This window comes from Lithobates pipiens, unplaced genomic scaffold (assembly GCF_037356315.1).
Source record: "Lithobates pipiens isolate NorthernLeopardFrog02 unplaced genomic scaffold, aLitPip1_a1.2 Scaffold_10, whole genome shotgun sequence".
In the NCBI taxonomy this organism is placed as follows: Eukaryota; Metazoa; Chordata; class Amphibia; order Anura; family Ranidae; genus Lithobates; species Lithobates pipiens.
The window spans coordinates 34,621,397-34,641,130 of record NW_027507686.1 but is presented as its reverse complement, the minus strand read 5'-3'; the positions used below and the strand labels follow the sequence as shown (position 1 = coordinate 34,641,130).

Sequence of the window (19,734 nt, the reverse complement as noted above, 5' to 3'; positions counted from 1 at the left end):
TCATCCCTCACCATGATCCAATATACCTCACTATTATCCTACAATATCATCCGACACCATCATCCTTCATCATTATTATCTTTCTCCATTATCATCCTCCAACATCAAGATTCTTTAACATCATTCTCTAACAGTATCTTTCACCATCATCTTTCAGTATCATATTTCACTATCATCCTCCATCATTATCATTTACCATCACCCTCCATCGTTATCCCTCACCACCACCTTTCACCATCCTACTTCACCATCACCCTCCACCATCATCCTTCATGATTATTCACCATTATCATCCTTCACCATCATCCTTCTCCTCTGCCATCTCCTTACACAATTATCCTTCATCATCACCATCATCTTTCATCATCATTGTTCATCCTTCACCATCATTCTACACCATAATCTTTCATAATCATCCTCCAACATCATCTATTATCATCATACTCCACCATCATCATGCCCAACCATCACCCCATCCCATTATTGTCCCTCACTATCATAACCCTCCAATATCATTCTTCACCATCATCATTCAACATCATACTCCACCATCATTCTCCAACATCATCCCCACCATCACCCTTCACCATGATCTTCCTTGACCATCATTCTCCAACATCATTGCCACCATCACCCTTCCCCATCATCTTCCTCGACCATCATTCTCCAACATCATCACCCTCCACCATCTCCTTCAGAATCCTTCTTTATCATCATCCTCCGCCATCGTCTTCCTTCATTATCCTATTCCACTATAATCATCAACCATCATCTTTCATCTTCATGCTTCACCATCAACCTTAACCTTTATCCTTCAACATCATCCTACACCATCATTTTTAATTGCCATCCTCCAACATCGTCTTTCAACTTCCTTCATAATCATCTTTCATCATACTCCATCTTTATCATAATCCTCTGCCATTACCTTTAATCATCATCCCCCACCATCACCCTTCACGATCATCTTTTATAATAACATCCTCCATCATCATCCTTCACCATCATCATTCAACCCCATCCTTTACCACTATCATATTCAATATCATCCTTCATCGTCATTATGCTTCCTAGTGTGGATTGAGCTAATAATGGGAGGAGCCTCATCATACTAGGGAAGCAGGAGGTAGAGGGGTAGAGGGGGTATCTAGAAGGAGGAGGGGTGTATAATAGAGGTAGAGGGTGTATTTAGAAGGAGGAGGGTGTAAAATAGAGATAGAGGGAGTTATTAGAAGGAGGAAGGGTGTATAATAGAGGTGGGGGTATTTAGGAGGGAGTGGGGTGTAAAATAGAGGTAGAGGGGGTTCTTAGAAGGAGGAGGGGTGTATAATAGAGGTAGAGGGGATATTTAGGAGAGAGAGGGGTGTAAACTAGAGATAGAGGGGGTTCTTAGAAGGAGGAGGGGTGTATAATAGAGAAAGGGGGGGGGTATTTAGGCGGGAAAGGGATGTAAAATATAGATAAATGGGGTATTTAGGAGGGAGAGATGTGTAAACTAGAGATAGAGGGGGTTCTTAGAAGGAGGAGGGGTGTATAATAGAGCAATAGGGGGTATTTACCCTTAAAATAGAGGTAGAGGGGGTATTCAGGAGGGAGAGGGGTGTAAAATAGAGGTAGAGGAGGTATTTAGAAGGATGAGGGGTGTATAATAGAAAAAGAGGGGTTATTTAGGAGGGAGAGGGGTGTGAAAAAGAGGTAGAGGGGATATTTAGAACAGGGGGGGGGGGGTTATAATGAAGAGGGAGAGTAACTGAGGGGGGTATGATGAAGGGGAAATGTAATTGCGGGGGTAAAATGAAGGGGGAGTGTAATTGAGGTGGGGGGGGGGGGGTTATAATGAATGGGGGATGAAATGGGGGTGGATATAATGAAGAGGAGGGGTTTAATGATATAATAAATAAGTGGGGGGGGGGGGGTAAAATGAAGAGGAGGGGTTTAATGAAGAATGGGTGTATTTGAGAGGGAGAGGTTTAATAAAGTGGAAATTGTAATTGAGGGGGCTGCATATCATGGGGGGGGGGGGGGTATAATTAGGGGGTTTAATGAAGGGTGGGTGCAAACTACGGAGGAGGGGTATAATGGATAGGGGATGTTTTGTGTGTCATGGAAAGGGATATATTTGGGGGGTGTATTTTAAGGGAGGTGTAATTAAGTTGGAGGGCTGTATTTGAGGAGGAAAAGTGTAATGAAGGGGGTTGTCAAAATTTAGTGTGTGTGTGTAGGGGCGCAGTGATGAAGAGAAGGGGGGTGTAGTTGAGGGGAAGATGTATAATGAAAGGGGGGTATAATTAAGAGGAGGGGTGTAATGAAGAAGGGGGTGTAGTGAAGGTGGTGGGTATTAATATTCCACGGAACTCTTTCCCCCTTCTCTGTTTCCGGCGGACGATATTGGTGGGGACGCTGGGCTGAAGCCGGCGGTGGGCGGGAACTCGGTCGATTTCCGGTTAGCCTGGCGCTAGTAGACTACAGCAGCAGCGGCTCGGAGGGGGAGGAGCCGCCAGGGCGGTGAGTGACGTCACTGAGAGGGGTATATGGCCCTCTGGTGAGATGTGTGTGTGTATGGGGGACGTGCTGAATCCCCCCTCCTATGGTCATATGACCCGTGGGGTCGTATACAGAGTGTGACTGATGTCCTAATGTAAACGGTGACTATAAAGTGCGATCTGATTGTACGATCCATAAAGACTTTGCGATGACTTTTGTACCTTCACATGGACCCTTCTATTACATGGTGGAGGGCAGATCATGTGACTGAAGGGGGGGGCGTGGTTGTGCAGTGTGTCATTCATTGTATAGTTGTTGGTAGATGTGTAGGAGATTGTACAATTAGATTGTCTGGTGAGTGGGAGGGGGCCGGATAAATAGGAAAACATATAAAAGATGAGGGTGTGCCGAGTAATTGGATACCATATTAGGCTGTAAAGTAGAACTACAGGCAAAACTTTTTTCATTTTTGTTGTGTATGGAGTAAGGGAGGGTTATGATCTCATCTGTAGCTTTTATTGGGCTATCTGTGTCCAATTGGGGAGATTTCCCCTCACTTCCTGTCCCATAGCCAAAACAGGAAGTAAGAGGAGATCACTGCATAGTAAAGTGGAACTCCACCCAAAAGGTGCTGACTTTTACATTTCAGAAAACCGACCGGAGCTCCTCTTTAAGGGAATTCCTTGGGGACCCCCCATGTCCCCATCGGAAGATCTCCCCTCTATTACTTTTCTGGGGACAACCCAGAATTTGGAGTTTTCTTTCATTTCATTTACATTTTGATAACGGTACACAAGACACATGAAGAGTGAATCTCCCTAACATGATGATCATACCCCCCCCCTAACCACTTGCAGAACACACCCCACCCCCCCCCCCCCCCCCACAATGTACTGTGGACTGGCGGCCAGTGCAGGCAAAGTGACATACCCGTACGTCACTGCCTGTCTCAGGGTGCACACATGTGTGCCCTCCTCCGACACTCACTGTGATTGTACACAGCGGAAGGCTGTTGGCAAGTCCCGGCCAATGATTCATGGCCGGGAGGCCTACTGGTCGGCTGTGTCCAATCACAGCCCAGGACTCTGTACAGAGGGAACAAACTCTGTTTCTTTTCCCTGTAAAGCAGGGATAAGAAACAAAGATACAGGCATACCCCACATTTAAGTACACAATGGGGTTTATTTACTAAAGCTGGAAAGTGCAAAATTAGGCTAATTTCTGCATAGAAACCAATGAGCTTCCAGGTTTTATTAACAAAGCTTAACTGAACAAGCCGGGGTTAGAAGCTCATTGGTTTCTATGCAGAATTGAGCCTGATTTTGCACTTTTCAGCTTTAGTAAATAAACCTCATTGTGTACTTAAAAGTGGGGTATGCCTGTATATGTTAGTAAAAACAGCACACGTTACTAGGGATGCACCGAAATTTCGGCCGCCGAAACATATCGGCCGAAAATGCACTTTTCAGCAATTTGTCGAAAGGAAAAACCGGCCCATAATTGAGTGGAAAATGGGGCAGGGCCTGGGGGCGGAACTCCGCCCCCGCCCGCCCATGGTGCCGCCCATGATGGGGGTGAATAGCGCAGGACTGATTCAGCCAGCGATGCCCCTCTGCAGTGAAGAGAGCCGTCTGGTTGAATAGAGCGCCGGGAACATCACAGCTTTAATTTCAATAGCTGTGTGTTCCCCGTCGTGCGCCGTCACACACAGCCCCTCCCCCTTGTCCGGGGAACTTCGATAGACAGATCACCTGTCCAGATTGGACGGGTGATCTGTCTATCAAAGTGCCTGGACAAGGGGGAGGGGCTGTGTGTGACGGCGCACGACGGGGAACACACAGCTATTGAAATTAAAGCTGTGATGTTCCCGGCGCTCTATTCAACCAGACGGCTCTCTTCACTGCAGAGGGACATCGCTGGCTGAATCACTGGGTGGGCATCGCTGGCTGAATCACTGGGGGGGCATCGCTGGCTGAATCACTGTGGGGGCATCGCTGGCTGAATCACTGGGGGGGGCATCGCTGGCTGAATCACTGGGGGGGCATCGCTGGCTGAATCACTGGCTGCATCACTGGGGGCAACACTGGCTGCACTTATCTCTTTTATCATGTCGCCAGTCTCTGACCACCTCCTGTACCATGTCGCCAGTCTCTGACCACCTCCTGTACCATGTCGCCAGTCTCTGACCACCTCCTGTACCATGTCCCCAGTCTCTGACCACCTCCTGTATAAAAATATTTTTTAAAAACAGTCATTTTCGGTATCGGTTTCGGTTTTCGGCCTAGTGTATTTTTCATTTTCGGTATCGGTTTCGGCACCAAAAAACCCATTCGGTGCATCCCTACACGTTACACATTGTTAGGCACACATTTAACCCTTTGATCACCCTAGAGCAGTGATGGTGAATCTTGGCACTCCAGATGTTTTGGAACTACATTTCCCATGATGCTTCACTACACTGCAGCGTGCATGAGCATCATGGGAAATGTAGTTCCAAAACATCTGGAGTGCCAAGGTTTGCCATCACTGATCTAGATGTTAACCCCTTCCCAGACATTGTCTTTAGCACAGTGACAGTATTAGAACTGATCACTGTATTAGTAATACTGATAACGTCAGTGGCAGTTAGTGTCAGATTGTTCGCCGCATTATCGCAGTCCCATTATAGGTCACTGATCACTGCCATTACTAGTATAAAAAAAAAAAAAAAATATATATATATATATATATATATATATATATATATATACACACACACAGTACCTCACCTTGGAGTACTGTCCTGCGGTCCAGTCTCTGAAGGGAGAGGATCATGCTCTGCTTCAGTATGTCACAGTACTTGTTGACATTCATGATTCTCTCAATGAACTGTAGCTTCCCAGTGCCGGCAGTACTCATGCAGCCCCAGACGATGACACTTCCACCACCATGCTTGACTGTAGGCAAGACACACTTGTCTTTGTACTCCTCACCTGGTTGCCACCACACACACTTGACATCATCTGAACCAAATAAGTTTATCTTGGTCTCATCAGACCACAGGACATGGTTCCAGTAATCCATGTCCTTAGTCTGCTTGTCTTCAGCAAACTGTTTGCGGGCTTTCTTGTGCATCATTTTTAGAAGAGACTTCCTTCTGGGACAACAGCCATGCAGACCAATTTGATGCAGTGTGCGGCGTGTGGTCTGAGCACTGACAGGCTTTACCAACACAGAGCTCTCTTCCACAAATGACGGAGCCAATCAGCAGGTCTTGGCGAGCAATCAATGTAACCCAGGTTACACTCAGCTCCCTGCATGTTGTGCAGTGTATGACATCAGATCTCCGCCCCCTGCTTTTTATTTTTTTACACTTTTTTTTTTTTTTTTACTTTATTGCCATCAAAAGGGGTCCAACGAGCCTCTATGTGATAGCATGGGCAGGTGCCAGCCAGGTCCCTTTTAAGAAAAACCCTCAATGTTTACACTGCCCTCCAATGCAGCTTTTCAAACACAGATCGTACTTTAAAAGCTGTGTCTTCGGGTGCTGTGACCCTGGAAGTAATGTAATACGCATCGCTTCTGGGGTCATTAGTTGCCGGAGGAGACGGGTGTGTTCCTGAGTTGCTCCTGCCTTCAACAGGGAGTCAGTTTACCACTGTCCCAGGCTCCCCGGAGGACCAGGAACCACTGAGAGTGCAACTGGGGGAGAGAGGTGGGGGGGGGGGGGCACACTTTAGGAGCCGCATGAAAGTGATTGGAAAGCCCTTCCCTCTACATGCCGGTGTAGTGTCATATTTTGCTCCCCATCATAGAATGCTCCGGAAAGTGACGTTGCGGCCAGAAATGTAGCACTGCGCATGCGCGATGCGTTCCAAACACTTGCGCCATGCGTTCTAAATGATTTGCGACAATGCAGACCAGTGAAACCGTCAGATAATGTCAGAGAAGTGAGGGGAGGTAATCCCCTCCCTGAGCCACAGTTACCCTCTGTCTCTCTGCCGCTCTCTGCTCTGTCTAAAGTTAATGTCACGATTACCTCCTCTCACTCCCGTGACATTATCTGACTGTTTCACTGAACTACATTGTCGGAAATCCTCTGGAACGCATAGTGCAAGCATTTGGAACGCATCACGCATGCGCAGTGCAAAATTTCTGGCCGCAACGTCACTTCCGGAGCATTCTATGATGGAGAGCAAAATATGACACTACACCGGGACCAGCAGCCATGAGCCTGATTGAACCACTTATGTACCATGCTGTTTATAAACATACTTTGGTAGAGGAGTTATTAAAGAGGAAGTAAACCTTGATGAGTTTACTTCCTCTTTCATTCCCTGCAAAGGTAAAGCATAATGCATAGTAGTCCATTATGTGTCACTTACCTGACACAGGAGCCAGAGAAGTCACCGCTGTCCCCTGTAGTCCGGCGCATCCATCTTCTCGGTGGCTCTCGCTGCTCCGCCGCTGTCATTTGGCAAAGCCGCGATGACGTCACTCCCGCACATGCGCACGGGAGCCGCCACTCGCGGCATATCGCCGTTGACCGTGGCACGCTCAGTGCGCCTGCGCGCCGCTGTCTACGGCGCATGCGCCATAGACAGCGGTGCCTGTCTTTCGGCAAATATCTCCTAAACCATGTAGGTTAGGAGATATTTCTTGGACCTACAGGTAAGCCTTAAAGCGGAGGTCCACCCTAAAATGGACCTCCGCTCATCGGAATCCCCCCCCCCCCTCCGGCGCCACAATCGGCACCTTTCAGGGGGGAGGGGGGTGCAGTTACCTGGATAATCCAGGTAACTGCACCCACTTCCGGGCTAGCTCTCTGCGGAACGAGCGTAGGTTACGCCCCCGTTCCGCAAGCGCCCGCCCCCTTCAGCAAGTGCCCCGCTGCCTGCTGGGAAACACACAGCTCCCAGAGGCAGCGGGGACCGTCCGGATTGCGCCGCGCGGCTCGCGCATGCGCAGTAGGGAACCGGGAAATGAAGCCGAAAGGCTCCATTTCCTGATTCCCATACCCAAGATGGCGGCGGGACCCGGCAGCCGAGCGAGCGATCGGCTTCGGGTGCCGACATCGCGGGCGCGCTGGACAGGTAAGTGTCACTATTTAAAAGTCAGCAGCTGCAGTATTTGTAGCTGCTGGCTTTAAAAAAAAAAAAAAAAAAAAACGCGGAGTCCCGGTGGACTCCCGCTTTAATCTAGGCTTACCTGTAGGTCAAAGTTGGTTGTAAGGGTTTACAACCACTTTAAAGCGGGAGTCCGCCGGGACTCCGCGTTTTTTTTTTTTTTAAAAGCCAGCAGCTACAAATACTGCAGCTGCTGACTTTTAAAATAGTGACACTTACCTGTCCAGCGCGCCCGCGATGTCGGCACCCGAAGCCGATCTCTAGATCGTCTCTCGGGTGCTGCCGCCGCCATCTTGGGTATGGGAATCAGGAATTGGAGCCTTTCGGCTTCATTTCCCGGTTCCCTACTGCGCATGCGCGAGTCGCGCTGCGCAATAAGGACGGTCCCCGCTGCCTCTGGGATCTGTGTGTTTCCCAGCAGGCAGCGGGGCACTTGCGGAAAGGGGCGTAATCTACGCCCCTTTCCGCAGAGAGCTATCCCCGAAGTGGGTGCAGATACCTGTACTATACAGGTATCTGCACCTACCTCCCCCCTGAAAGGTGCCAATTGTGGCGCCGGAGGGGGGGAGGGTTCCGATGAGCGGAAGGTCCACTTTAGGGTGGACCTCCGCTTTAACCACTTCAATACAGGGCACTTTCGCCCCCTTCCTTCCCAGCCCAATTTTCAGCTTTCATCGCTCTAGCGCTTTCAGTGACAATTGCGCGGTCATGCTACACTGTACCCAAATGAAATTTTTATCATTTTGTTCGCACAAATAGAGCTTTATTTTGGTGGTATTTATTCACGACTCCGTTTTTTATTTTTTGCGATATAAGCGCAAAAAAGCGGAAATTTTGAAAAAAAAACAATATTTTCTTTTTTCTATTTTTAAAGAAATCCAATAAAATCAAATTTTGTCATAAATTTAAGCCAAAATGTATTCTGCTACATGTTTTTGGTAAAAAAAATTCCGTTCAGTGTATAATAATTGGTTTGTGTGATCACGGACATATGTACGCAAATGATCATGTACATATGTGTGCAGGTGATCACGTATATATGTGTGCAGATAATCATTGGAACATGTGATTTTAGTGGGACATATGTGGGGGACATGTTTTTATTATTAGGGACATGTGTTTTTATTATTTGAGGACATGTATGTTTTGGGGACATGTGTGTTTTGGGGACATATGTGGGAACTGTGTTTATACTGTGTGGTGTGTGGTGTATTACACTAGACTGGTGATCAGTGAGTAAAAAGCTGTAAAAAACAGCTCATACTCACTGATCATCAGCCGGCTGCAGCGATCTGCTCTCCTCTCCTCAGCGATGACTTCTGTGTGAGGAGAGGAGGAGCCGATTGCCTAGCAACCGGCTGTTTGTTTACATCACATGACGGCCGTGATTGGACACGGCCGTCATGTGATCAGGAGGGCCAATCAGAGAGCCCTCCTGCCGATCTGAGATGCGCCGTGTCCAGGTGACACGGGCGCATCAGGATCGCGCCGCTGCGCGGACGATCCCGCTCCTTCTGATGGACGTTCCTGAACGTCCTATCAGAAGTAGACGGCTCCCACCCGGCCGTATATGTGCATTGGCCAGGTGGGAAGTGGTTAAAGTGGTATTGAATAGATTTTTTGAAAACCTGAGGCCACATTAATATTACAGACTTATTATTATACAGGATTTATATAGCGCCGACAGTTTACACGGCGCTTTACAACATTAGGGTAGACATTACAATACAATACAATTCAAGACAGGGGGGAATCAGAGGGCCCGGCTCGTTAGAGCTTACACTCTAGGAAGGAGGGTCAAGTTATACAAAAGGGTAATAGCTGTGGGGGATGAGCTAATGGAGAAAATAGTGCAGTTGTTAGATGGAGGCAGGATAGGCTTCTCTGAAGAGGAAAGTTTTCAGGGATCGCTTAAAAGTGGATACATTTGGAGACATTCTGACAGCTTGGGGTAGTGAGTTCCAGAGGATGGGCAAGGCTCGGGAGAAGTCCTGGAGGCAGATATGGGAGGAGGTGATGAGGGAGCTAGAGAGCAGGAGGTCTTGGGAGGAACGAAGTGGGCGATTTGGTTGGTATTTTGAGACTAGGCTAGTGATGTAGCTGGGGGCAGAGTTGTGGATGGCTTTGTAAGTAAGTGTTAGTATTTTGAATTGAATTCGTTGGGCAAGTGGCAGCCAGTGGAGGGACTTATAAATGCCCCCAACCCCCCATCCCCCGACCGTTGTAATGTGATTTGAGCCATGCATGTGCAGCTCAGTGTACACATATGGCACCGCTCTGTGCTGTGGTGATGTGTCTCCGGTGTGCAGGAGTGACAACCTGAATGGTTTGGCCATTCAAGTAGCCAAAAAGACGGGAACCTGGAAGGAAGACTGGGCAAGGATGGAAGGACCAGTGGGATCGGTGATGGCACATCGCTGGAGGTTCTCCATTGACAGATAAATCTGCCATAATGTTCTAAGATACGGTACACACCACTACAATATGGCATAAACCTCTTGGGGGACATTTTTTATAAAGTTTTTGGTGGACTTTAATACTTCTGTAAGAGATGACAATCTAGTGGGCGGGGGAAAGAAGTCCTGAGAAGGAGGTCCCATGTTCTCCTCAGTGGAGGGGGTAGGTGGTCTTCTCCATGGATGTCTGTTGGTGTATAGACAGGTCCTCCACGAGCAGCATCTTCGCAGACCAATGAGGACGAAGCACTCTGGGGTGACAACAGTCATAACACACGGCTCCACCCAGGGTCCTGTTACTGGGAAATGTTTTGGGGGAGGGGAAGGAGATGGTTGGCGCTTTGTTGGGTGAGGGGAGGGGGTGTCACTCTTGGGGGTTGGCTGGCGCTATGTTGGGGGGTTGGCTGGCGCTGTGTTGGGGGTTGGGTTCATTTTAAGGCAAAGCTGCACATACGAGTTATGTTAATCTTCTCTCTCCAGGCAGCCCTGCCCCCTCCCAGTCCCAGAGAGCGTCCTGAACATGTTCTCGGATAGCACTCAGTACACTGATGACCCCACCAGACATGGCGGACGCATGCGAAGCTTTGCCCATGAGCGAGGACACTGGGCCACTTATGTCTATGTGCCGGGTGAGTACCCACAGTGTGCCATTCTGTCACCGTGGTAACCATACACTACATACGGAGAACTGTCATCACCTCTGTCGTGTTTTTGTCCAATTTGAGAGATTTCTGTTCACTTCCTGTCCTTGGGACACAACAGGAAGTGAAGGGAAATCAGCTGTTACCACAAGTGTCCCCATTGGCAGATTTCTCCCCATTTCCTATTCCAGTGACAACCCAGTCATGTGACCGTAGGGAGCATAGCTGCGCTGTGTGTCATGTGACCGTAGGGAGCATAGCTGCACTGTGTGTCATGTGACCGTAGGGAGCATATCTGCGCTGTGTGTGTCATGTGACCGTAGGGAGCATATCTGCGCTGTGTGTGTCATGTGACCGTAGGGAGCATATCTGCGATGTGTGTGTCATGTGACCGTAGGGAGCATAGCTGCGCTGTGTGTGTCATGTGACCGTAGGGAGCATAGCTGCCCTGTGTGTGTCGTGACCGTAGGGAGCATAGCTGCGCTGTGTGTCATGTGACCGTAGGGAGCATAGCTGCGCTGTGTGTCATGTGACCGTAGGGAGCATAGCTGCGATGTGTGTCATGTGACCGTAGGGAGCATAGCTGCGCTGTGTGTCATGTGACCGTAGGGAGCATAGCTGCGCTGTGTGTCATGTGACCGTAGGGAGCATAGCTGCGCTGTGTGTCATGTGACCGTAGGGAGCATAGCTGCGCTGTGTGTCATGTGACCGTAGGGAGCATAGCTGCGCTGTGTGTCATGTGACCGTAGGGAGCATAGCTGCGCTGTGTGTCATGTGACCGTAGGGAGCATAGCTGCGCTGTGTGTCATGTGACCGTAGGGAGCATAGCTGCGCTGTGTGTCATGTGACCGTAGGGAGCATAGCTGCGCTGTGTGTCATGTAACCATAGGGAGCATAGCTGCGCTATGGGTCATGTGACCGTAGGGAGCATAGCTGCGCTGTGGGTCATGTGACCGTAGGGAGCATAGCTGCGCTATGGGTCATGTGACCGTAGGGAGAATAGCTGCGCTGTGTGTCATGTAACCGTAGGGAGCATAGCTGCGCTGTGTGTCATGTGACCATAGGGAGCATAGCTGTGCTGTGTGTCACGTGACCATAGCTGCGCTGTATGTCATGTGACCGTAGGGAGCATAGCTGCGTTGTGTGTCATGTGACTATAGGGAGCATAGCTGCGCTGTGTGTCATGTGACTGTAGGGAGCATAGCTGCGCTATGGGTCATGTGACCGTAGGGAGCATAGCTGCGTTGTGTGTCATGTGATTGTAGGGGGTGTAACACTAGCCATGGCGGGCAGTATCCGGAGTCCTCCTAATCCTCCTCCTTCCTCTCTCAGTCCGTCCCAAGGAGGAGTTCTCTGAGCTGCTCGATGATCTGCTGGACGTGGCTAGGAGGAATGGATTCCGCCTCACCAAGATGGAGGAATTTCATATCAGCCAATCACAGACAGTTATCCTACGTCATCACTGGATCGACCCCTTTGTCCAATCACTGCGGGAGAGGCTGAGCTCTGTGAATCGGTGAGTGGAAACGTCCAACCAGTGATGGTTGTGTGGGCGGGATTTCCTCTCCAGAGGCACCTGCACTGAGGGTTCACAGCACCTGTGTAGTATGTGAGGACGGCAGTGTGAAGGGCCTCGGGGCCCGGAGGGTCTCACAGTGGGCACATTGTGTTCATGTTGTCTCTGTCCTCTCTCCAATGTTCTTCTCATTGATTGGCTGATCTTCTGTTTCAGGTTCCTGTGTGTCGCCCACCGATTGAAGGTTTACACCAATCAGGAGAAGACCAGGTGAGGGTGCTGTGTGTAAGGTATCACCCCCATCTCCAGAGTAGCCTTATTATGCATACTACCCTACCTATCACCCCACATCCTGCCTACACGAGGATAGAGCACGTCCCACATCCTACCTACCTGAGGAGAGTGCGCCTTCCGTGTCCTACCTACCTAAGGAGAGCGTATCGCCCACGTTTTAACTACCTGGGGAGAGTGTGTATCTTGCATCCTACCCACTTGAGGAGAATTTGTGTTCCATGTCCTACCTACCTAAGGAGAGCTTGTGTCCTGTGTCTTTCCTGCCTGAAGAGAGCTTGTCCTGCGCCCTGTCTACCTGAGAAGAGTGTGTGTTCTGCATCTTACCTGAGGAGAGCGCATGCCCTGCGTTCTACCTACCTGAGGAGAGCGCATGCCCTGCGTTCTACCTACCTGAGAAGAGTGTGTGTTCTGCATCTTACCTGAGGAGAGCGCATGCCCTGCGTTCTACCTACCTGAGAAGAGTGTGTGTTTTGCATCTTACCTGAGGAGAGCGCATGCCCTGCGTTCTACCTACCTGAGAAGAGTGTGTGTTTTGCATCTTACCTGAGGAGAGCGCATGCCCTGCATTCTACCTACCTGAGAAGAGTGTGTGTTCTGCATCTTACCTGAGGAGAGCGCATGCCCTGCATTCTACCTACCTGAGGAGAGCGCATGCCCTGCGTTCTACCTACCTGAGGAGAGCGCATGCCCTGCGTTCTACCTACCCGAGGAGAGCGCATGCCCTGCGTTCTACCTACCTAAGTAGAGCGCATGCCCTGCGTTCTACCTACCTGAGGAGAGCGCATGCCCTGCGTTCTACCTACCTGAGAAGAGTGTGTGTTCTGCATCTTACCTGAGGAGAGCGCATGCCCTGCGTTCTACCTACCTGAGAAGAGTGTGTGTTTTGCATCTTACCTGAGGAGAGCGCATGCCCTGCGTTCTACCTACCTGAGAAGAGTGTGTGTTCTGCATCTTACCTGAGGAGAGCGCATGCCCTGCGTTCTACCTACCTGAGAACAGTGTGTGTTCTGCATCTTACCTGAGGAGAGCGCATGCCCTGCGTTCTACCTACCTGAGAACAGTGTGTGTTCTGCATCTTACCTGAGGAGAGCGCATGCCCTGCATTCTACCTACCTGAGGAGAGCGCATTCCCTGCATTCTACCTACCTGAGAAGAGTGCATGTCCTGCATCTTGCCTTCCTGAGGAGAGTGCATTTCCTGCATTGTACCTACCTGAAGAGAGCATGTGGTCCGTATCCTATCCTACCTGAGAAGAGCATGTGTCTCATATCCTACCTACCTAAGGATAGCTTGTGTTCCCTGTCCTACCTACCTGACGAGCGCATGTCCTGCATCCCACTTACCTGAGGAAAGTGCGTTTCCTGCATTCTACATACATAAGACACACTGTATGCAATGATAATGTTCAGCTCACCACCCCAAGGCTCCGGGGATAGGTGTACTCAGTGTGAGGTGCTCACTGTATTTTATCTATGCCATGTTGTCACAGGACTATAGGTAAACCTCCCCTGTCCTCATCCTCATATAATGGGGGGAGGGGATCCTGTAGTCCTCAAAGATAGCTGAGAACAATGTAATTGATAAGAGTAGAAAGTTATCTTACAGGATTTCTGGCGGGATCAGTATTTTTTTCACTTATTGAACAGACATAACCCCTTCTAAGTGCGATATTTATCAGGCATACTGTATATGTGGCACAGAAGAGGTGGGCTTTATTTGGTGCCAAGTCATTTTTGTGTCAGGAGTGAGCTCAGTCAGTTCAGTGACCCCAACACGGTGACCAACAGCTCAGTCACACAGGAGCTAGTAGGACATGCTTCCAATCATATGATCACCGTGACAGCCAATCACAGTGATCACATGATTTTGGGGGGGGGGGGGGGTCCAGGATGCGCCTCTGGCATCAAGACACTATGAAGGGTCTGATGAGAATCAGCAGAAAAGGGGTTAATTGTCATATCTCTGACAGAACTTTCCTGGGCCTGGAGGTGACGGCGGGACAGCAGCAGCTACTGGACATGGTGTCAGAAGTGGACCAATCACTGCAGGAGTTCAGGCTGGAGACCTTCTACCAGGTGAGTGCGGAGGGGCACCCTGGCCTGCCGTGGCACTCTGTTTACTGCTATTATCACACCTGTCCATGCAGACTTGAGGCCGTAGTACATCTGGCCAACAAAGGTCAGACACTCACAGCTTTGATGCCCATTTCTCTGTGTCACTGGGAGCCCCCCACAGATCCTTGTGTGTCCCAATGAAGAGTGGAGCCCCCTGCAGGTCACTGTGTGTCCCGATGGGGAGTGTCCAGTCCCCCAGGAGAACATGCGGGTATCTGTGTGTCCCAATGAAGAGTGGAGCCCCCCTGCAGGTCACTGTGTGTCCCGATGGGGAGTGTCCAGTCCCCCAGGAGAACATGCGGGTATCTGTGTGTCCCAATGAAGAGTGGAGCCCCCCTGCAGGTCACTGTGTGTCCCGATGGGGAGTGTCCAGTCCCCCAGGAGAACATGCGGGTATCTGTGTGTCCCAATGAAGAGTGTACCTTTGAGAGCCCCCACAGGTGTTCCAATGAAGAGTGGCGTCCCTCACAGATCTCCATGTGTCCTGCTGAAGAGTGGCCATTGCCCCAGGAGCCCCCCCCCCACAGGTCCTTGTGAAGATTTGCCCTTTCCTCAGTAGTTCCCTGCAGGTCCCTTTGTGTCTTAATGAAAAGTGGCCTTTTCCTGGGGAGATCCCTGCAGATCCCCATGTGAGGAGGGGCCAGTTCCCTGGGAGTGCCCTGCAGGTCACTGTGTATCCCAATGAGTAGTGCCCCTTTCCTTGGGAGACCCACACAGCTACCTGTGTGCCCCAGTGATATATGAAGCCTTCCACAAGTACTTGTTTATCCAGATGAGTGTCCCTCTCCTTGAGAGCCCTCCACAGGTCCCTTTGGTCCTTTCCTTGGGAGCCCCCCACAGGTCCCTGTATTACCCAATGAAGAGTGCTCTTTTCCTCAAGAACCCCCACAGATCTTGCAGTAAGATTGGAACGCCACCAAGTACCTGTGCATCCCGCTGTAGAGTGTCCCTTGCCATGGAAGTCCCTCCGTTCTCTGTGTGTCTCAGTGAAGAGTGGTGCCCCCCACTGGTCTCCATGTGTCCTTATGAGGAGTGGTCAGGGCATCAGAAGCCCTCCACAAGTCCCGGGGTGTAACAGTCAACTATGGAGCGCCACCACCTTTGTGTCCCGATGAAGAGCGGCCTATTTTCTGAGAGTCCCCTGCAGGTCCTTGTGCGTTCCAATGAATAATGCCCCTTTCCTCAAGAGCCCCACCACAGGTCCCTATGTGTCCCAAAGATGTGTGGAGACCCCCACAAGTACCTGTGTGTCTCAGTGAAATATAGAGCCCCTTGCAGGTTTTTGTGTCCCAGTGAAGAGTGGCCTCCTCCCTGGAGGTCTCCCACAAGTACCCATGCATCTCAATGAAGAGTGGCCACTGTCCAGTGCCTCGGGAGCCTCCCGCAGGTCCCAATGTAGAGTGCCCTAGTCCCTACCAGCCCCTCACAGTTCTGTGTCCCGATGAGCAGTGGCATCCTCAGCTGTGAGGTCATCAGACTTCTGAACTAGAATTGTTGGGAGCTGACATCTAATAATAAATACTACGCCCGATGTGTGGAAATACACTGTAGCCAAACGTGTGTGGATACACCCCTTCCGCTGCAATAGTGCCTTGTTGGGGGCAGGAGGTGGGCCCAATTCCCCCAATGTAAATGAGGGTCCATGTAATTTGTCAGTCACATTGTAAGACCTGCAAATTGATTGGTTACGTTCCTGTCAATATATTACCTAGCCTTCATCTTTTCTCTTTTCCCAGAATCCATCTTTCCATGTCAGTCTGGCCTGGTGTGTGGGTGATATGGTGGATCTCCTGCAGGGGGCAGTGCGGGATCATCTGCAGGTGAGATGAGTGCCATACCCCATGTGACTGTCCCCATTATCTCGTTATTGCTCCGTTCGTGCAATTTGAAAACAGTGTGGCCATGCGAGGCTCCGCCCACATCATTCATTCAGTTTCCTGTGAATGAATAAATTACTGTCAGCTAGGGTTGCACTGATACCGTTTTTTTTTTTCATTTATCGGTGAGTATGAGTACTGATACTATCAGTCAAGTACTTGCTGATACTTTGCCTTGCAATTTGCGCCAACACAAAAGGAAATTGGCACAAATCGCACGCGATTTGAACAGAAATGCAGTCCGATTCCTATTTGAATCGCACGTGATTTCCCCCACCGTTCCTGTGTGTGTATAGAAAGGGAAAAGTGGCATCTAGTGGGCAGTTTAAAATATGCAAACATGCAAAATACATAAATGTCCACAGCTGGTAGTAAATGACTGGAGGTGCTCACAGGGCTGTAGAAGCTCTGGAACCCCGTGAGTATAGGGCAGAAGTGATGTCAGCTTGGGGGGCAGACCGCCTCTACCTCTCCTCCAGCCCTGTGAGCACCTCCTGTGAGTTTGAACTTTTTTTTAACTGACCACTAGATGGCACTTTAATCGCTTTCAATATATACACACACACACACGAGTGGTGGGGGACATTGCATGCGATTCAGACAGGAATCGCACTGCATTCTTGTTCAAATCGCATTCGATTTGCACCCATTCACTTTGTATTGACGCAAATCGCCCTGCAAAGTATTGGTTTTCAGGAGCATTTGGGCGATACTCGCCTAAATGCTTGGTATCAGCACCAATACCCCGGTGCATCCCTACCATCAGCCATTGTAGCTGGCAGCTTGTAGTTCTCATTGAACTGTGGAAGCACTCATGAGCACTCTCCTAGTTCATTGTTTTTGCTGCTCTCAGATAATTGCTTTCCCTTATCGGGGATACAGACAGACCGCAATCCTGCGAGTCTGCAGGAGCCTGGCATTGCACGCACAATCTGCTGATCATGGCTGCAATGCTCTGCAAGCTCCTTAGGAAAAAAATATATGACATTTTTTTACCTGCAAATAAATGTATTTGTTTTTTTGTTTTTTCAAACGGTGAACTTGTACTTTATTGTGGAAAAAAACATAAAAGAATGAGTGGCAATAAAATATCTTGCATTGGCCGGGAATCGAACCCGGGCCTCCCGCGTGGCAGGCGAGAATTCTACCACTGAACCACCAATGCTTTGATATTAGGGTTTCTGGCCTCATTCAACAAGTCCGGACATAGATGTGCCACATCAGCAGAATTAGATTGAGATATTTCTCCTCTTTTTCCATGACAGTCTCCTTTAGTCCAGCTGCTTGTGAGCTCAGAGTCTGAGTACATCCAGATGTATGCTGTGTGAAGCATTGGTCGTTCAGTAGTAGAATTCTCGTCTGCCACACAGGAGGATATATTTTATTTATATATATATATATATATATATATATACACAGACCTTCTTTTTAAATAATGAATGAGTTCAGTGATTTATTTATTTTTTTTATTGATTTTATATGCCAGAAACTGTTGATATTGCTGGTTATTAACCAGTTCCTGTCCGGCCTATAGACAAATGACGGCTGAGCGGGACATTCACCTTACTGGGTGGAGGTTTTATGATGTCCTCTCACAACACGTGCCACGCTGAGGCGCGATCTGCTAACCACTGTCCTCCGGATGATCAACCAGTGTACCGGCTGCTGCCAGTACCATGCGATCGCTGTGACAAACGACAGCAAAGCACATGACAATTGTACACAATGAATGCCATCCATTGTGTACTAGTGTGTTGATCTCTGGGATTGGTCAGTCATCACATGGTACAGACAGGGCCAATCACAGCACTTCTTTACCATGTGATTAGCTGTGGCCGATCACAGCTAACCACAATAGTAAATATTGAATTAATCAATTTCATTCAGGAAAATAAGTTGCTTTATAACAGTGAAATTAACTGGTATAAGCAATCATAATATGTGTAAAAAAAAAAATCTGATTCCCTAGTGTAGTACAATGTTATTATGGCAGTTCAGTGTGTTAAAAAAGAAAAAAAAGAAAATGTATTTTTATACATATGGTCACCAGTCAGTGTCCCTGCTCATCGTCACACCAGTTATATGATGATGCTGTACTGCACTGGTAACAGTATGTTGGAAAAAAAAATTTGTGATTTTTCTTAACTTTCCAAAAAGTTATGTCAAAAAAAACTTGCCACGCCCCCTACTAAATACCTTGGACTTGAATGTGTATATAAAATCTCAGTTTGTGGAATACAGTTTGGCCTAAATTTGACAAAGGATTATTTGTAAAATATTACAACAGAAATGAAGGAAAATGCATTGTATTTTTTTCAAACTTTTTTTTTTTAGTTTAGTTAGCAAAAAATTAAATACCACCAAAAGGAAGCTCTATTTTGTTTCAACAGTGATAAAAATGTAATTTGGGGACAGTGTTGCATGGCCGCGCAATTGTCATTCAAACTGAGACGGTGCTGAAAATTGGCCGGGTCAGGAAGGGGGTGAAAGTAGCTGGTATTGAAGTGGTTATGCACTTTCAGTTGCCTCAATGCAGCACTCACCTGTTCACATCCTCCAGGGGGCGCTATACTCTGCTTCGTTCTATCAACCCATACAATATTTGCAGTAGCTCTCATAGCAGATAGCAACTTCCAGACCAGGTGATGGCAGTTTACTGGCCAATCAGGCACAAGCTGCCAGTAAAAAAAATCCTGGTACCCAGCTCCAACCTGGAAAATTTGGGGTGATCTGGCATCCGAGGTTTGTAGAGTTTTTTTTTTTTGGGCAGAAGAGGGTAACATGGTACATAGTATGCAGAGAAGGGGGTCAGATATGGACTGTGACAGCAGGCCACCACACCAATGCATCTTCCCTATCAGTGCTAGGAGGGTCACATCGCTCCCCTTTTGTGGGGCTCACTTAATGTGTCTCCTTTGTTTTCAGAGCATGGTGGATGATTTTGACGATTCGGAGATCCTGACTCGATTTCACGCGGATGAAATTTGTTGCAAAGCTGGGAACAAGGTCTTCTCCATCCCACTGCGCTGACTGTTCACGGGATTTGACAATTCTGCAGATCCTACGGATACTGTTACACAACCTGCACTGATAGCGGATAATTTCTACATGTAACTGGTGATATTGTATACTGATTTTTTTCTACAAGGTGACATATTGCTGGAATAAAACAATATGCACAGACTGCATTCTGCTCCTTGAATGGTCTAAAGAGAATGTAAAGTGACCCTGAGAATCTCATTGAACG

At 48.7% G+C, this 19,734-nt stretch overlaps 1 protein-coding gene and 1 non-coding gene across 2 annotated transcripts; one reads left to right on the top strand and one right to left on the bottom strand.

Moving 5' to 3' along the window:
• Positions 1-2,371: 2,371 nt before the first annotated feature.
• Positions 2,372-19,671, top strand: USB1 (U6 snRNA biogenesis phosphodiesterase 1). Its single transcript, XM_077453786.1, has 7 exons — positions 2,372-2,505; positions 10,526-10,674; positions 12,019-12,202; positions 12,419-12,472; positions 14,466-14,571; positions 16,347-16,430; positions 19,413-19,671. Exons 2-7 carry the CDS (start codon positions 10,566-10,568, stop codon positions 19,515-19,517), a joined length of 642 nt encoding a protein of 213 aa, XP_077309912.1. The 5' UTR covers positions 2,372-2,505; positions 10,526-10,565; the 3' UTR covers positions 19,518-19,671.
• TRNAG-GCC (transfer RNA glycine (anticodon GCC)) lies at positions 17,582-17,652 on the bottom strand. The gene has a single exon. It is a non-coding gene; the product is annotated as a tRNA-Gly (tRNA).
• Positions 19,672-19,734: the final 63 nt, after the last annotated feature.